Source organism: Natator depressus, chromosome 2 (genome assembly GCF_965152275.1).
Source record: "Natator depressus isolate rNatDep1 chromosome 2, rNatDep2.hap1, whole genome shotgun sequence".
NCBI classification, from domain to species: domain Eukaryota; kingdom Metazoa; phylum Chordata; order Testudines; family Cheloniidae; genus Natator; species Natator depressus.
Genome location: NC_134235.1, coordinates 9,038,148 through 9,055,834, shown reverse-complemented (window position 1 = coordinate 9,055,834; position 17,687 = coordinate 9,038,148). Strand labels below are relative to the sequence as shown.

The 17,687-nt window shown below is 49.9% G+C and overlaps 1 protein-coding gene across 8 annotated transcripts in view; it reads right to left on the bottom strand.

The window, feature by feature from the left end:
- Nucleotides 1-17,687, bottom strand: part of LOC141982068 (uncharacterized) — a 75,839-nt gene that overhangs the window by 19,635 nt on the left and 38,517 nt on the right. For all 8 annotated transcript variants that reach the window (XM_074943782.1, XM_074943777.1, XM_074943778.1 and 5 more), the window contains 8 exons: nucleotides 16,546-16,647; nucleotides 16,355-16,453; nucleotides 14,385-14,513; nucleotides 13,164-13,292; nucleotides 12,324-12,440; nucleotides 11,025-11,123; nucleotides 5,991-6,191; nucleotides 3,829-3,927 (listed from right to left, as the gene is read on the bottom strand). In XM_074943782.1, the coding sequence (XP_074799883.1) occupies nucleotides 3,829-3,927; nucleotides 5,991-6,191; nucleotides 11,025-11,123; nucleotides 12,324-12,440; nucleotides 13,164-13,292; nucleotides 14,385-14,513; nucleotides 16,355-16,453; nucleotides 16,546-16,647 (975 nt within the window). The remainder of the gene's footprint in view (nucleotides 1-3,828; nucleotides 3,928-5,990; nucleotides 6,192-11,024; nucleotides 11,124-12,323; nucleotides 12,441-13,163; nucleotides 13,293-14,384; nucleotides 14,514-16,354; nucleotides 16,454-16,545; nucleotides 16,648-17,687) is intronic.

Genomic DNA, 17,687 nt, shown 5'->3' with positions numbered 1-17,687 from the left:
GGAGAAGGAAGCCTGCACTGCCACAGGTATAACCCAGGCCGTGGCAGTGCCCGTGTGAGTTTCTGCAATCAGTGCATCTTCACTAGACAGGCTACGCTCCAGCCTTTGCTAATTACCAAGCAGGACGGTGGCTAACAGAGTGCTAATGAGCCTTGCCAGGGCATCTATTCCCAACCTTGCATGGAATCCTACCTGACATTCCTGGAGATGGGTCGGGTTCTGCATAGCCCAGAACACTGGGTGAGTTTAGAGCTAGATTTGAATGGGAATAACTGGGTCGGCCAGCGCTTAAAGAGGTCTGAAGAAAGTGTGTGTGTGTGTGTGGGTGTGTGCGGGGGGGGGGGGGGAAGGGGGGGTCTGTCAAGGTTTGGGAGCAGCAACTTTGGTAAAACAGTGCCTAATGTGCACCCTTCCGTGTTCCAGGTCGACTTAAATATATATCGTTTGCTGGTTCTGTGACCCCTTGTGACCTCCCCTCCCCTTGACTTTAAGCAAGGGGGCTGCTGCTTCTTTAAAATGGGGTGTCCGCCTCTTCCAACTTCGCGCCAACACACAGTGATGGGGCTCAGCACGGCAATGTCATGGTGCACAGTGGTGCTGCGCTCAGTGGACTGAGGGGTTTCCTTTGGTTGCGAATGCTGGGGCTAGGATATTGGTCGTGTAAGCACTCGTCAGGGCATGTCAGGGTTCGGTGCATCTGCGCCCTGTCCCTTTAAGGACCGAAGGTCTGCTGAGGAGGTCAAAGGGGCCCGCCTAGATGACAGCAGGAGAGTTTTTGGTGTGCTCCAGGAGGACTCAGCAGCGCTGGGGATTCGTCGAAGTGTGCGTGTTTGTTTTTTGATACTAAATTTAATAAAACTCCAGTTTTAAAACAGTCCCGGATCTGGGAGGGTAACAGCTGCAGGCTGTTTTTGTGGGAGGCGGGAAGCAGCTCTGAGTGGGGCCCTGAGAGGAAGGGGAGGTAGAGTTTCTTGGGCACAGAGCTTGCTGGAGAGGCAGGCTGGGGGATTTCAGAGCAAGGAAGCTGCCTGCTGTTTGTTTCCACTGCATGCAGGGAAACGGGACGTTGGTGGACGTTCCGTGTACATGAACCTGATTATTTCTCATCCTAACAGCAGCAGTCGGGTAAGGCCCTGAATTCTGGCTAACTGCTTGGGCCAAAGGGGCAACGCATGTAATACCAACGCATCACGAGGCTGTGCTGCGAAACTCAGTATCAGTGCAGGCCCCTCTAAGTGTCCTGCAAGCTGGGCTGCTGTTGGATAATCTCTTATATTTCTTACACACAGACTCCCAGGGTACTTCACAGTGGGGGCCCTCAGGATCTCAGCACTAGCAGCGGGTCAGCAGTTACCATTCCTATATGATTAGCGCTGACTGGCCTTTTTTTTTTGAGGGTCTCCGCAGAGGCTTCACGGACTAAATGGGCCATGGAGAGCAATGTAACCTCTCCCCAATGGAGGAAGTTCCTCCAGGTTACAGTCAAGGCACAGTGGTATGGGGCAGTGTGCATGCTGGCTGACCCTGCTGTACCAGTTCTGCATCAATACCCGGGAGTTGAGTCTCCAGGGCTCTCCAGACAGCCTCTTTCGATAACAGTCTCCAAATTCTGGCCAGAATTCCTCCAGCAGGAGAGAGGTCTCAGCTGGCAGAACCAGTTCCACTCCAGTATCACCCGCCCCCACCCCCAGCTAAGAGGTTATGCTGAGGAACAAAGTGGGCATGTCAGGTGAGGGCAGGGCAGAGCACTATGCCATTCCCCCATCCTCAGCTAGCAGGTGATCCCTTAAGAATTTTGTGCCATTGGTATAAGCCCGTGCAGCCCCCAGTCTGCTCTAATTCATGCCAGGGCAGGCACAGACCAGGCCATTGAATCAGAGAACTGGAATCAGCTCCCAAAAATTCCCCCAATTTCCCTATGCCAAGAAGATCTCTGTGAAGGACAAAACAATCTCTTTTTAAAAGATAAAGTAACAATTGAACATGCTCTTAAGCTAAGGCGCTATTAACAACAGCAGTTTATACCAATTGGTGGCCTTTGTCTTTTACGTTTTATTTTTCCCCCTTGTTTTCCACATGGTCCCCCTGGTCGTTCCTGCTCCCCAACAGGTAAAAGAGCTCCTCCAGCATGCTCCTGATCTTTATTTTTAGCGGAGGAACTGATAGCGAGAATGACAAGAATCAGCAATGGAAAGAGGCCAGCAAGTGAAGTATCCGGTCGTAAAAGCCAGCACAGAATGTTTGCAATAAAATATCTGTATGCAGGGGGAAAAGCAGCCTGGGACACAAAGCAGAGCAGTGAGTGATGAAAAGTGACGTCTGGCGTGGGGAGGTGTAAGCACTCCCCCCAGTTCAATAACAAGCCGTGGCATCTCTAGCTCATCTTCCACTGAAGGAGCTCACACACTCCAATGAATTAAGCCCCATAGGAGCCCTTTGAATGATCCCTGACCCCAGTTTACAGATGATCCCTGACCCCAGTTTATGGAGGAGATGATATGATGGGATAACATGATTTTGGCAATTAATTGATCTTTAACTATTCATGGTAAATAGGCCCAATGGCCTGTGATGGGATGTTAGATGGGGTGGGATCTGAGTTACTACAGAGAATTCTTTCCTGGGTATCTGGCTGGTGAATCTTGCCCACATGCTCAGGGTTTAGCTGATTGCCATATTTGGGGTCGGGAAGGAATTTTCCTCCAGGGCAGATTGGAAGAGGCCCTGGAGGTTTTTCGCCTTCCTCTGTAGCATGGGGCACGGGTCACTTGCTGGAGGATTCTCTGCTCCTTGAAGTCTTTAAATCATGATTTGAGGACTTCAATAGCTCAGACATAGGTGAGAGGTTTATCGCAGGAGTGGGTGAGTGAGATTCTGTGGCCTGCATTGTGCAGGAGGTCAGACTAGACGATCATAATGGTCCCTTCTGACCTTAATGTCTATGAAAACTGAGGCACAGAGCAGTCAAGTGACTTGCCCAAGGTCACAAAGCGAGTCAGTGGCAGAAACAACTCCACTCTCCCCCAGAGGGGTCAGAAGGTGGCTCTTGTGGCAGAGTGGTTCACGGGGTACTTCTGCCATCTGACAGTTGCAAGCGGCTGATCAAATTCAATTCAGCAATAGATTAGAAACAGAGCAGGGTTCCTGAAAGTTACAACCCATGGGATACCCTGCCCTTTATACACCTACGGAGAGCTAGCTGGATGGCAGTATGCAGTGCCCAGTGGTGAGGCTTCCTTTGGGGAGGAAGGACAATCTAATGACTACGGCACAGAGTGGAGATTCAGGAGACATGGGCTATAATCCCAATCCTTAGACAACTTTCATCTCATTGCTTCCAAATGGGGATAATACCACCTCAACTCAATGCCTGTAAATCCTTGGAAGGCACAAGCTATAGGAGAGCAAAGTGTAATGATCTGGGGGAGTTAAAAGATTTCTAGGCCCAGGGGCTAGGAGCTTTGGAGCTGGTGTTCTGCTGACGGACTAGCAGTAACTGGTGAAGGGGCATCAAGCACCCAGCCACCATTGCATGGGGTCCCCCTACCTTAACGGCATCAGCAAAGGAAAACAGCAATCAAACAGGGATGGGGAGAGAAGGCTTGTGAGTAATGATGAGACACTGGGTCCTATCCAGACAGAAAGAGCCTGAGGAGCTCAAGGAGAAAGGAAACTATTTTGTCTTTGGCGGCAGCAGCTGCAGGATGTTTTGCTCCGAGATATGTGCTTGTTTCAACAGAGCTCGTGAAACACGATTCCCGGTGCAGGCTGCAGTGCCTCGCTGCGGGGCCAGGACAGCGCGCTGGCATCCACACGCGAGAGACTTACCATGTCGGTGGCATTGACGTCCGCGCTCATGCTCAGCAGGCTGGTGCACACGTCCAGCTGGCCGGTCAGCGCAGCGAGGTGCAGAGGGGTTCGCTTGGTCTGCCCCAGAAGAAAAGCCAAACACACTTCAGCACGTGGCGCTGCCCCGCCGGCTTCCCACAAGGAGGCAACACAAGACCAGGAGAGAGGGCAGGCCTGTAGGTATCCGAGTGCACGTGGACGCCTGCTCTGGGGCAGAGACTGCTTTTGGCCTTTTAAAGCCTACAAGGTGTGTCTTCACTAGGGAAAGAGGTGTTTTCGTACCACGTGTTAACTGACACGCGGTAAGGTCCTACTGAAGGCAAGGCAGTTTGTAGCTTCCATCCATTAGCAAACTGAGGTGAAGGCTCTGGAGGAGCCTAGGGTTTGTACCTCAACCAGCTAACACATGTGAAAGCTACACACTGCCTTGTGTGTAGGTAAATCCACTAGGATTTACCTTGTGTCCGTTACCTCGTGTTGCCTAACAATACACCTCTTTCCCCAGTGAAGACGAGGTCTAGGATTTAAAGGGGGGATGTTAGCACGTGCTAACAAACACCTTCGAAAAACCTGGTGTATTCAAGGCCCCCTGCCTTTAACACGTGCTAACTCAGTCAGATTCAAGCCAGGGCCGACCTTATGGGTGGGTGACATGGGCGACCGCCTGGGGCTCCGTGGTCAGGGGTTGTCATGGTCAAGAGGCAAGGAGCAGGGCAGGCCTGGGGTGCGAGGCTGCAGAAGGGAGCTTGGGGCAAAGGTGGGAGAGGCAGCAGGACCCGGGGGCATTGGGACCAGGGGGGCTGGGTGGAGAGCCCAGGGAAGCAGTGGGGGCACTGTGTACTGTGGGCCCACCCTTGACACATCCCTCTGGCTCCCAGACCTGCCTCTTGCACACCTCCTACAGCAGGGTTTGCAAAGGGGGGGTCCTCCTCGGAAGGCAGCCTTACAACCATCTTCCACAGTGCCTGCACCAGGGGACTGCTCCCCCAGCCATATAAGGGACTTTACCATGTATGAACTTCACACCATGTATCAGCCCTGAATAAACAGCACAGTGCAGTGGTAGAAAGGACACAGTTGGAGGTTAAATGAAGGGTGGGATGGGGTCAGAAACCACATCTTCGCAGACTTAATTTTGGTAGCTGCAGGGAGCCTTGACGGAGGTTCACATTATTGCAGTTCTAAACTTATCCCAAGCACTCCAGTGATTGTCCTTTGGAAGGAAGCAGGCTTGGCTGATGGTATGATCAAGGCCCTTTTTGCTGTTTTTACATAGCTCTGTGCCTCCTCACCTCTGGGCCTGGAGCCATTTATTTACTAGCTGAAAACTTGAACAAATATTCTTAATGAGATGTAAGCTCTGATTGAAGTAGGGTCGGCAATGGGCACAAGGAGAGAATTTGGGCCGTTAGTATCTAACTGAACCCCTCTGAGGATAGCTTTTACTGGACTCCCTCAGAGGCTCACAAGTGGGTTTATTTTTGTCCTTACAACGTAAGTCTTACAGAAGGGTTTCATGTCCATCCATGCATCTTTTGTACCCAAAACCTGTTTCGGTCAGACTGAGAACGTCTGTTTCTGAATCAGCATTAGCAGCCCTTTGGGTTTCTACTGCTTAAGAATTTGTCTTTTTCTTTTAAAAGTGCCCTGACATCTGGCAGTTTTTTGTCTGGGTTCAGCCAGTCACAGAGTTTGGACCTAGAAAGCTGGTCCCTTATGACTTTCTTTGCCACTATTGTTATTTATTAATAGTATAGTATGGTGACACCTAAAGGCCTCCATCAAAGATCGGTGTCCCGTTGTGCTAGGCGCTGTACGCACATATCAAAGAGATGCTCCATGCCCCAAAGAGCTTAACAGTCTATGCACGTGGCATGACACAACAGGGAATAAACCAAATAAAGGAGCAGAGAACAGGGTGAACAGCAAGTCAGTAACAGTTAGCATAAGTAGCTACAATCTAATACAACCTAATCTGATACAGCCTAAACCCTGTCTGCATACTGATCCGACCCCTCTGACTCTGAAGGCTGCTCACTGTGCGACATTTCAATCGGCAATCACCTCCACTCAGAGAGCCACCTTAGTAGCCAAGCTCCTACCCATGTGCAGGTTGGTTGCGCCTATAAGCCACTCCTTACCAGGGTCATAGCATCAATGCTGGCCAGGTGAGTCTCCACGAGGAGCTTGACTAAATGGTTGTAGCCGTTCTGAGCGCTGAGGTGAAGAGGTGTCAGGCCCAGCTTGGTCTTAGCATTGACAAAGGCCTTGTGCCACAGCAGGACGTCTGCAATCTGGTCATGGCCGTTCTCTGCGGCCAGGTGCAAAGCTGCTTTCCCGTGCTGCAAACAAAACCACAAAGCTAGCTGCTGCGGTTACACAGTGAACCAGAAAATCAGAGAGATGGGCCACTGGAACCATGGATTTTAATAACCTCCCATCCACAGGACCTTCCTGTGTGCTCCAGACACTTTATATACTCTGCCATGAAACCATTGCTGCGTGACCATTTTTGGCCATAGTCAAAGCAGTCAAGCAAGTGTTGTGTGTGTCTGTGTAAAGGCATGAATGATAAGAAGAATAGTCCAGTGGTTAGGGTGACAGACTAGTACTCAGGAGACCTTGGTTCAAGACCCTGCTCCACTAATAACTTCCTGTGTGATATTAGGCAAATTGCTTACCCTCTCTGGATATGTCTACACAGCAATGAGTCTCAGAGCCTGGGTCAGTGGATTTGGGCTCATGCTGTGGAGCTAAAAATAGCAGTGCAGAGCTTTGAGCTCAGGCTGACACCTGGGGAGGGTCTCTAAGCCTGGGCCTGAACATCTCCATTGCTATTTTTAGCCTGAGAGTGAGCCAGCTGATCCAGACTGAGTCTTGCTCCCATGGGTTTGTTTTGCAGTGTAGACATACCCTTTGCATCTCAGTTCCCCACCTTTAAAATGGGGATAATAGCAGTGCCCCACTTCAGAGGGGGTTGTGATGTGCTCAGATACGAGTGTGATGGGAACCACATACGTATCTAAGGCCTAGTCTACGCTGGGGGTGGGGGAATCGATCTAAGTTGACGTACTTAGATCTACTTACCGTGGTGTCTTCACTGCAGTAAGTCGATGGCTGACGCTCTCCCGTTGACTCCGCCTGTGCCTCTCGCCCTGGTGGAGTACCGGAGTCGATGGGAGAGTGCTCGGCAGTCGATTTATCGTGTCTAGACTAGACGCGATAAATTGGCCCCCGCTGGATCGATCGCTGCCCGTCGATCCAGCGGCTAATGTAGACAAGCCCTTAGATAGATACTGCCCTCCAATGGCTGGACCCCAGAGAGCACATAGAACTTACTACCACTAGCAGCCAAAGGAACTTTCTTTTAGATCAAATGCTAGAGGCCTGTGCTTCTGGAGCTTCAGGATATGGGTTCTAGTCCCCGCTATCCAGGGGTGGGAGTTTGTGTGGTCACTGTGTGGTGTCTGCAGCACATGAATTATTGTAGTAGCTTTACTGCACCAAGAAAGTTTTAATACCCTCTCTGGCCAGAACAGCATGAAGCCAAATATGTAACAGAGATTTGCCTGCAGAGTAACAATCCCTATATATTGTGGCAAAGTTCCTCCTCTACCTTGGTGGGTCCTGCGCTTATCGGCGGACTTTGCTCGCCTCAGAGATTCACAATAGCCCTCAGTTTAGCCACTTTCGTGGCTGAGATCTGCCGTTCACTCAGCTAACCTCATCACTGGCCAGCATGGGGAAAAGGAAGGAGAACAATTCCCACAGTCTCTGCTGGTCCACCTAGTGGGTCGGGGGATAGGCCAGGGACCTTCCCCTCTGGTGGGACCCACAGTCCAAGTCAACTCCTCCTGTATCCAATAGGGAGTTGGGGGGATGGGTGGGAACCCGGGCCCGCCCTCTACTCTGGGTTCCAGCCCAGGGCCCTGGGGATCACAGCTGTCTATAGTGTTTTGTGTAACACCTGTGTGACAGCTACAACTCCCTGGGCTACTTCCCCGTGGCCTCCTCCCAACACCTGTATCCTCACCACAGGACCTTCCTCCTGATGCCAGATAGCGTTTTTACTCCTCAGTCCTCCAGCAGCATGCCCTCTCACTCTCAGCTCCTTGCGCGCACCTCACTAACTGGAGTGAGAGCCTTTTTAAACCAGGTTTCCTGATTAGCCTTAATTAATTCTAGCAGCTTCCCAATTGGCTACAGGTGTCCTAATTAGCCTGCCTGCCTTAATTAGTTCTAGAAAGTTCCTGAGTGTTCTGGAATAGTCCTTGTTATTTTACCCAGGGAAAAGGGACCTGCTTAACCTGGAACTAATGTGTCTACCTTCGACCACTCTTTTGTAGCCATCTGGCCTGACCCTGTCACAATATGTACATAGTATCATAGTATCATAGGTATCCCGTGTGTTACAAACCATGTCCCTGCCCCAAGTTGCTTACAAACTAACTAATCTGAAAGCACAGCTAGCTGGTAAGGGGTAGAGAAGATAGTGGCCGGGAAAGATGGCACATAGTTTTTCCAGGCGGAGCAAATCATCTATGGCATTTGCTTCACATGTTTCTTGTTCATTGCATTTGAATAAAGTTTATTTCATGACTGGTTTGAGATTTAGATTTCTCCCCTTGGTGGGCTACTCTGGAAAGGCTTCTTGGGAGAAAGGAGTTCTAAGGCGATGGAGGTTATGAACAAGTCAACAAGCTATGTGTATTTGACCTCAGAGATACCCCCATGCTCCTCCAGTCACTTTATGCTCGGTAAAAGGACTGGCTGGACATTAGCAAGGACAAAGAATAAAGTATCTGCATGTGAACACTGCATAACTAACAACCAAACACAACACATGGAACCTTTAACAAGAACACCCCTGCCAGGGAGACCTTGGAAGAGACTAGCTGCAGATGTATGTGAATTACCTAGTAGTTGTAGACAATTTTTCCCGGTATGTAGAAATAATGTAGTTGGAAGACATAACATGTTGCGGAGTTATTGAGAAAATGAGGTTCATTTTTGCTCATTTTGGTATTCCAGAACAACTAGTGACAGACAACGAACCACAATTCACTGCACAGAACATAAGTCGTTCCCAATGAAATATGATTTTGATCCTATTACTGGCAGTCCACATTACTCACAGGCGAAGAAGAGGCTGAGAGAGCAGTACAGACAGCCAAGAAAATCCTACAGCAGGAAGATCCATTCCTTGCTCTTCTGACTTACAGATCAACATCAGTAGGAACTACTGGATATAGTCCAGCACAGCTCTTGGTGGGAAGACAACTCAGAACTGCTGCTCCAACTTTGGAAAAAAATCTGTCTCCAAAGTGGCAAGACATGAAGAGAGTAGCCAAATCAGATAAAAAGGCTAAAAGGAAACAGTCATGGGATAAGAGGGAAGGTCCTCTCATGGATCAGTAACTGGTTAAAAGACAGGAAACAAAAGGAGAGTGATAAATAGCTGTGTTCCCCAAGGATCTGTACTGGGACCTGTACTCTTCAATGTATTCATAAATGATCTGGAAAAAGGGGTAAACATTGAGGTGGCAAAATTTGCAGATGACAACAAAATTACTCAAAATAGTTAAGTCCAAAGCTGACTGCAAAGATTTACAAAAGGATCTCACAAAAATGGGTGACTGGGCAACAAAACAGCAGATGAAATTCAATGTTGGTAAATGCAAAATAATGCATGTTGGAAAACATTAAATCCCAACTATACCAACACAATAATGGGGTCTGAATTAGCTGTTACCACTCAAGAAAGAGACTTTGGGGTCATTGTGGATCATTCTCTGAAAACATCTGTTCAGCGTGCTGCAGCAGCAGTCAAAAAAGCTAACGAAGTTAGGTGCCATTAGGAAATGGATAGATAATAACAGAGAAAATATAATGGTGCCACTATATAAATCCATAGTATGCCCCCACTTTGAATACTGCATGCAGTTCTGGTGACCCTGTCTCAAAAATACATATATTAGAATTTTAAAAAGTATAGAGAAAGGCAAGAAAAATGATGAGGGGTATGAAACAGCTTCCATAGGAGTAGAAAGACTGGGACTGTTCAACTTGGAAAAGAAACAACCAAGGGCGGATATGACCGAGGTCTATAATGTCATGACGGGTGGGGAGAAAGTGAATAAGGACGTGTCATTTATCCCTTTACGTAACACAAGAACCAGGGGTCACCTGATGAAAATAAGTAGCAGGTTTCAAACAAAAGGAAGTATTTCTTCACACAACACACAGCCAACCTGTGGAGTTTGTTGCCAGGGGATGTTGTGAAGGCCAACAGTATAACTGGGTTCAAAAAAGAATCAGATAAGTTCATGGAGGATAGGGTCCATCTATGGCTATTAGCCAAGATGATCAAGGATACAACCCCATGCTCTGGGTGTCTCTAAGTCTCTGACTGTCAGATACTGGGACTGGATGACAGTGGATGGATCACTTGATAATTGCCCTGTTCTGTTCATTTCCTCTCAAGCTATTGGCTACTGTTGGAAGACAGGATACTGGGTTAGATGGGCCACTGGTCTGCCTATTCATATATTCTTATGTTCTAAGAGCTTGTGAACACTTTTACAACAGACATCATTCAGTTTACAGAACTGCTGGTCTAGAGCCTGGTGACTGTGTTCGTGTCACACTGGATGGAGAGAAAGGATGGACAACTCCAGCTGCCGTGAAGAAAAATAAATTGAGCACCCAGATCGTATGTGCTTGAGACCAAGACTGGAGAGCTCAATGGAAACCACGAACAGCTACAGTTTGTTTCTCAGAAAGAACAATCAACAGAGCAAACTCTACACAGGGAGGATGAAGAACAAGAAGACAACGACTCAAGGATTCTAGACTGACCACAGCCAGTCATTGCAACTACAGGGTTCGAGTTCTGTAGTTAGAAAGCCAGTACATTTCAGAGAAACGTAACAGACTGATACGTCCCAAACTTCAAAGACAGCGTGATAGTGTAAATATTGTAAGGGGTAGGAATGTACAACTTAAAGGGGGAGATGTAATAGAATGCTAAACTGTATTATACTGTATGTAAAATACCTTATTTAAGCTCACCTCAGCCGTACCTCCTTCTCCCACAGCCCCTGCACGCACTCAGACCGCCACACCCCTTTGAGAACTAGGGTTGTGGTGACACCAAGGAGGCGCCTGTCCCCTACCTCATCGAAGACATCGACACGAGCGTGGTGCTGGAGCAGGATCTTCACTATCGCGGTGTGTCCTCGCTCTGCTGCCACCAGCAACGGGGACCAGTCATTCTAGAGAAGGGAGGGAGCGACGGGGCCTGCTTAGCTCTTTGTCCCTTCCCCGCTATTGTCACAGCCCTCGAGAGTCAACGCTCTCTGAGGTTCAGAAATGCTGTTAATTCAGTGGTGGTGAAAGGTGCTGGACTAGCAGCCCCAGTGACGGAAGCTCCGTGTAGCCACAAGACGATGGCAGCACCAGTTTCCGCACGCGCCTTCCTTGCCAATGCGTTCTGGAGGGACCCACCTCTGGCACTCATATGGTACCTCAGTAAGTCCCCCCTTCTCTTCTGGGGTGGTTGTCAGTTAACACCTGCTGTGCCGGTGGCTCTGTGACGTGGCCACCCATCTCCTCAGAAAGGGACTGAGGCCATGAGCTCACTCCATGTCGGCCAAAGAGCCGGCAGAGGGCAATGACTCTTCACCACTACCCACCCAGCCTAGGGGCAAATGACCCGTCACCATCCTCCTGGGACAACTGCCCCCCTAGAGCTTTCCAAGCCAATACACCACCAGAGACTGCTTTATTTCAGTGGTTAAAGGTAAAACTGGTGAACTGGGGCACATGGCTCCTTTGCGTGAAGAGGATCTGGGATTTCTGAGTAGCCAGTGTTAGGAGCTGAGTCTCACAGGGGAATGCTCCAAGGGGACTCAGGGACTGGGGTTCACCTCTTGTTAACCTGCCAGGCAAAAACAGAACTGGCATAGCCTGGAGGAGAGTGCTTGGGTGGCTGACAGGCCAGTGTTGTCAGGGAGCTTACAAGCCAGACTCCTGCATGCTGCAAGTAGGGGGTAAGCAGGGGACTCAATGCTCTGGGTACCCCAAGAACCATCCCATGGAACTATAGTGTAAAGAGTTGAGTCAAGGCACCCTGCGGTTATCTATGGTTAGTGGGTATTCTCTCTGCTGACAACTGAATATAGCCTGCCACTTGCCTAGTTGGGAAGGATTTTTCTTCAGCATCCATGTCAGTTTAGCAGCATCAAGACATGCTGGCTATTTACCATTTCCCTGGCTATTCAAAGTCAAAGATGATGAAGGGTACAAGGTCTAGATTTTTGCACAGTTTGCTCAGTGTGGAGCAGAACTCCCTCACCTCGCTTACATTGCAATGGAACTCTCCTGAGCTAAACTTTATTCTGGTGATTGCTCCTGCTGGGGAAATGCTCCCCTCAGAGATGCAGGGGTGAGGTCCCAGCCCAGAACAGAAATACCTTGGCTTGCTTGTTAATGGACTGCTGCATTCGGCTGGTGCTAATGTGCTTAAGCATCTCCAGCAGGACGTCCGCATTGCCCACACGGGCGCAGTAATGCAGAGGGGTCTCAAGGGACTGCAACACAGAAATAACCAAAGGGACTCTGAGAAACCTCTCTCCGTGCACCCAGTTAGCCTGAACAACTTTGCCACCCACCCAGGCAAGAGTGGGGGACAGCTTAAAAACAAATGTCCTGCCTGTTATGCATAGACCATGAAGGGAAGGGTTTGCTCTGGGGTCCTGAACCAAAACTCTTTCCTCTCCTCTATGGTGCAACATGCTTTGCACTGGTTGTTTCTCCAGGTGATGGGCTCCACCTCAGAGGGGGTTGTGCTTTGCTGGTGTGGTGCATCTAGAATGGGGGAAGTGCTTTGGGATCCATCAGGATGCATAGAAATATCAATGTGCGTCATAAACATACAGTTTTGTTTGTAATTATTTTCTAAAGTCTGTATCCAAGTGACTGCGTATCCAAGTGACTGCGTGGGGGCTTGTTTTCAAAAGAGCTAAGCACATAAGCTGCTTTAACAAGGACAATGGCACTTTTGCCAATAACTCCCTATGTGGCCCACTGAGTAAACGACCCTTCTGCCAGGAGTCTTCAGGACAAACAGGACACAGAATAAACTCCAGCTTCATAGGTCTGGGAAAACCCATGCCCCCAACTTTGCTAACTTTGAAGTTCCGTTCAGTCTGTTGGAAGGAGCTCGGCAGACGGCCCACATGCTGATAACAAAAACAGTGATGGCATACATCCACTGAGCCTTTTTCCCCCAGGGGCCCCAGGCTCGTACGTACCACTCTCGTGGTACGGGAGATGTCGGCATCGTACTCCATGAGCATGGCAATGATCTTGGTCTCCTCCCCCTCAAAGTGGACCATGTCCTTCTTCACTGCGGCAGCCAGGTGGAGGGGTGTCTCCCCTGCCTGCGAAAGGGTACAAGCCAAAACACAACAAGCAAAACAGCACATGCACCCAGCACCTCTGATTGTGCTATCACGCAGCACTGTTCTGTAACCACTTGGGGTTAGCACAGAGCCTGGGCAAGCACAGGAAACCACGTCCTGCAAACAAGGGAATCTGGCCAGCTTCCTCCAATTCTTCCCTATTCATCTACAGCTCCCCTGCATGGAGGCTACTCTCAGTTTATCCTACCCTGTGTTCAAGGCTCTCCCATGCTCATGAGTGGTAGCCAAAAACGGCCTTTTCCCTTGCTAGGTCATTGATCTCGCCATAGAGGGGCTACAACTCAGCAGGAGTTTGCCCTTCTGCCTCAAGTCTTCCAACGAACTCAGTATGAATGTGGAGATTGAACAACAGCCCATCCGCTGTTGTAGGGTCTGATCCAAAGCCCACGGATGTCAGTGAGAGTCTTTCCGTTGACTTAGGATCAGGGCCATAGAGAGGAACCCAGAGCAGAGTGAGGTGGGGAGAGGGGACAAGAAAGGGTGGGAGGATTTCTGGGCAGAAAGTGGCAGTTTGGGCAGACCCAGACCCTAGAAGTGGTTTCTAGTACCACCACTGAAAAGCAGGTTTCTGTGCCACACCTTCCAGCCTTGGAAGGGACTGGACATCCCAGTGGAGGGTAGCGGTGGGAAGGGAGCCTTCAGAGGAAGTGGAGGGTCCTACAAATAAAGCCATCTTACAATGCCACGTGCTAATTGAGTTGATGCCCAGTGTATCAGCCTAGTCCCGTGGCCTTATCTATCATGCTGGGGGTGGGCCTGGGGTGCTTGTTGCCATCCTCACCCGGTGCCCATCAGACAAATAGGGACTCTGCCACATAGTCCTCCTCCTCGCCATAGGAGTGGGTTACTGATAGAATGTGAGCACCTCTGGCTGTCCCCATGAGAGGGTGACAAGTTTGAGAGGTGTTTCTGTGACTTGGCTAGGAGGGGTTCATTCCCCATGCCATGTCACCCCTCCCCCCCCCACACATGTACATAGCATGCTCTGTTTCACATGCCCAGACATTGGGCCCGTCTCATGTACAGGCCCCTCCCTCTCCCCCTGGTCACCTTGTTTTCCTGGTTGACGCAGGCGGAGGCCTCCGCGTGGCTCTTCTCCGTGGCCAGGTAGTTGAGGATCTCCTCCACCACGGGCAGGTGGCAGTGCTGCACGGCGATGTGTAGGGGGCACTCTCCAGCCTGCCGGCAGGAAAGGGGCATTCAGATGGGCGGCTGCCTCGCTTACAGGGCTGTCTCTGGTACTGCACGCGCCATCTCCCAATCTCCTCCCATCTCATCCTCATTCCCTCTCTCCTCCCAGAAATGAATGACCTTGCCAGGCATGGTGGCAGCTGACCCAGCCACATGCGGAGAACCATCCCTTAAGCCTGGCTCTAAACTCCTCCCTCTTCAGCCTCCGCACTTCTAGGTCTGTAACCCGAATAAGGCTAAAGGGGGATAAACCACCCCATTCCTTTAGGCTCTCAGTTCCCTTCAGACATCCACTGACAGCGCAGAGAGTCACATGCCTCGAGTGTGTATCATAGAGGTTGTTCTGTGGATGGTGTCCTGCATGCTACAGAAGTGCCAAGGGCTCTGCCTGAAATTTAAGGTCCTTTGAGTTTCAGGATCATTGTCTATGACTCTCCCCTACCGGGCTGACCAACCATTAGTATGAACACGGTTACTGAGTCTATACAAGGGATTTCCTATTGGCTCCACACCCAAGCGCTAAGCAGGATTGATCCCTGCTACATCAGCCTTTCTAGCTGTGAGACAGTAAAAGTAACCCGTAAAAACAAACAAACTCAAAATATTGGGCCAATGCCCCCTTTAAAAAACACACACAAAACTTTGTGATGGAAAAAGGAATCCTGAATAGTCCCCCAAGTTCCCTTCTTTATTTTTTCCACAGGTTTTGTCTGCCCCTCAATACTCTGTGGTAACTGGACAGCGACAGAAATGATCCCGTCACAAGAGTCAAGAGAGTAAAGTTGAGCAATCAAGAGTGGAAGAGACCATTTCAAAGTCTTTTCTGGCTTGTTTTTGACAGCAGCTCTTTCTAGTCAATAGCTAATTACTAGTCTGGAGAAAGGAAGTCTTCGTTAACTATCCACCTCCCCCCACCTGTTCAGTGGCACATGCTCTGAAACGCTGAAGAGATTTTCCAGCAAAATCAAGGAGCAGCAGCACCGACACTCATATTTCTAAGGTAAAAAACAGACACTAAAAAGCAAAAGCCCAACGCTCTCAGGCTGCCTTTCTAACCAGAGAGAAGCCAAAAGGGCACAAACCCAAGGGCTACAAGCCTTTTTAGGTCGGCTTTCTCCACGAACCAGAAAGCAGTTGTGTGCATTTGGTTTTGGGGTGAATTGTAATGCTCCTGCGAATGTGGACGCTGGCAAAAGCTGAGCCTAGCAGTGCAAGCAGCACCAAGCTTCCTGCCCACCCAGCTTTGCATTTCCATCATCCAGCCCTGGGGTCTCCCCAGATCGGACACTGCTCATCGAAACAAGGCCGACCCAGCTGCGCGGAGGGGGGCTACAGAGCTGACTGGGAGACCGGCGAGCTCATTGAAACACTTAAAACCTAATTCCTGTGTGAGCCCAGCTGTCCAGAAGAGACAGGCCAATGTATTCACAGCTCACTCCATCACCTGGTTATTTTACTTGGCCTCATAACTGCTAAATAATGAGCAATCCGGGTTTGTTTGACAGATCGGTCTAACCCTTTGTGCATGTTAATGTTAAGACATATTTTAGTTCTGACATAAATCCCAATGGGATAAGACTGAGGTTGAAGAAATGATCATCACTGGCCCACCGTGGGCTGGATGGTCCCAGCTGCTGGGGGTGCGCTGGAACCAGTGCTCAGTACACACGCAAGTACTGGCTACTCCTGACGGGGCAACATATGGGACTTGGTGGGCCAATGGTCTGATCTGCTCTGGCAAGTCTTGTGTTCCTGGTCTCTCCCACAGAAGGTTCCTGGGACATGTGGCAGAGACTGAGTGGGTCTCGGCTGCCTTGGGGGCCACCTACCTTGGACTGTGAGGTGAGCTCCCCTCCTTCCTCGATCAGGGCCTTGATCATCCTCAGGTTGCCGTGGCGAGCTGCGACGTGCATGGCCGTCTCACCGTTCTGCAGCCAGAGCGCAGCACTGAAATGAGTGACATGCCAGCAGGATCCAGCCCCTCCCTCTTTGCCCCCAGGAACGTGGCTGCGTGCTTTACCTCTTGTTCCACATTGACGTCGGCGCCGCTCTTCAGCAGCATCTCTGCCACCTTCTCCCCCTCGTGGATGCAGGCTGCGATGTGCAGAGGCGTCTCCTGGGCCTGGGGGAGACACAGAAGAAGACTCAGAGCCCTGTGGAACAGCGTTGTCTTCTCTTATTACATCCACTCAACCTGAGCCTCCTTGGTGTCTGGCACCCTGCGTCATCACTTACCCCTGTGCAAGGGGGAGCAGCATGGGGGCCTTCTGATTGGGTAGGTTTCACAACCACCTAGCACACAGGGTGTAAAGCAGGGGGGAATCAGGCCTGGTATATTTCATACACTTCTCAGAACCCATGATTGTCAATCTCAGTCTCCCTGGGACACCTGGAGTCTTCTTAGCCTCCCCGAGCTCCAGTGTCCAGAATGAGTGGCATGAACGCCTTCTGCCTGACAGCCAGTCCTGCCCCTGATCTAGGGCTGCCACCTTCAAACCTTATCCCATGGCACAAGGTCATTGAGCCATGGGCAGAAATTTTCTGAATTTTGATTTTGTTTTGAGAAAATGTTCACGTTCCTTTCCCCCCTCATTTTTTATCCAGCTCTTGTTGTGATGATGTCACTGAAGAATTAAAGCATCATCACCACACCATGGTAGGACCTGTCACATCATGACACTGTATCAGTTCGGGAGGTGTTTTGGTGCAGAGTTCACAGTCAATTGCAGGGCATGGGACTGCCATGTTGAAATCCAAACTGGTCCACAATAATCAGTCAACCCTTTCTTACCCTCCCCTCAAGACTAGTGGGAGAGTCATCATCAAGGTAGGAGAAGGAGCTCTCCCTTTTCCCTTCTAAAACCCCAGATCTGGTGGCTTTGGTCATATTTATATGATTTCATTTATCCAGAAGTCAAAGGTGAATGTATAAAGCTATGACACCACCTGGAACCAAACCCAGTTAGCACTTTCTTTCCAAGATAAAACCTCATAACTATTAAATAAATTGCAATTCTATTGTGTCGGACAGGCTCTCAAACCACCAGGGATTTCTGTCATTGTGAGGATCAGACTGAGGTAGGTTAGCTCCATCTCCCTACCTACAAGATCCCCATGGCTACCTTGCTAGCACACCATGCTGCTCGTTTCAGCCTGCTTTTT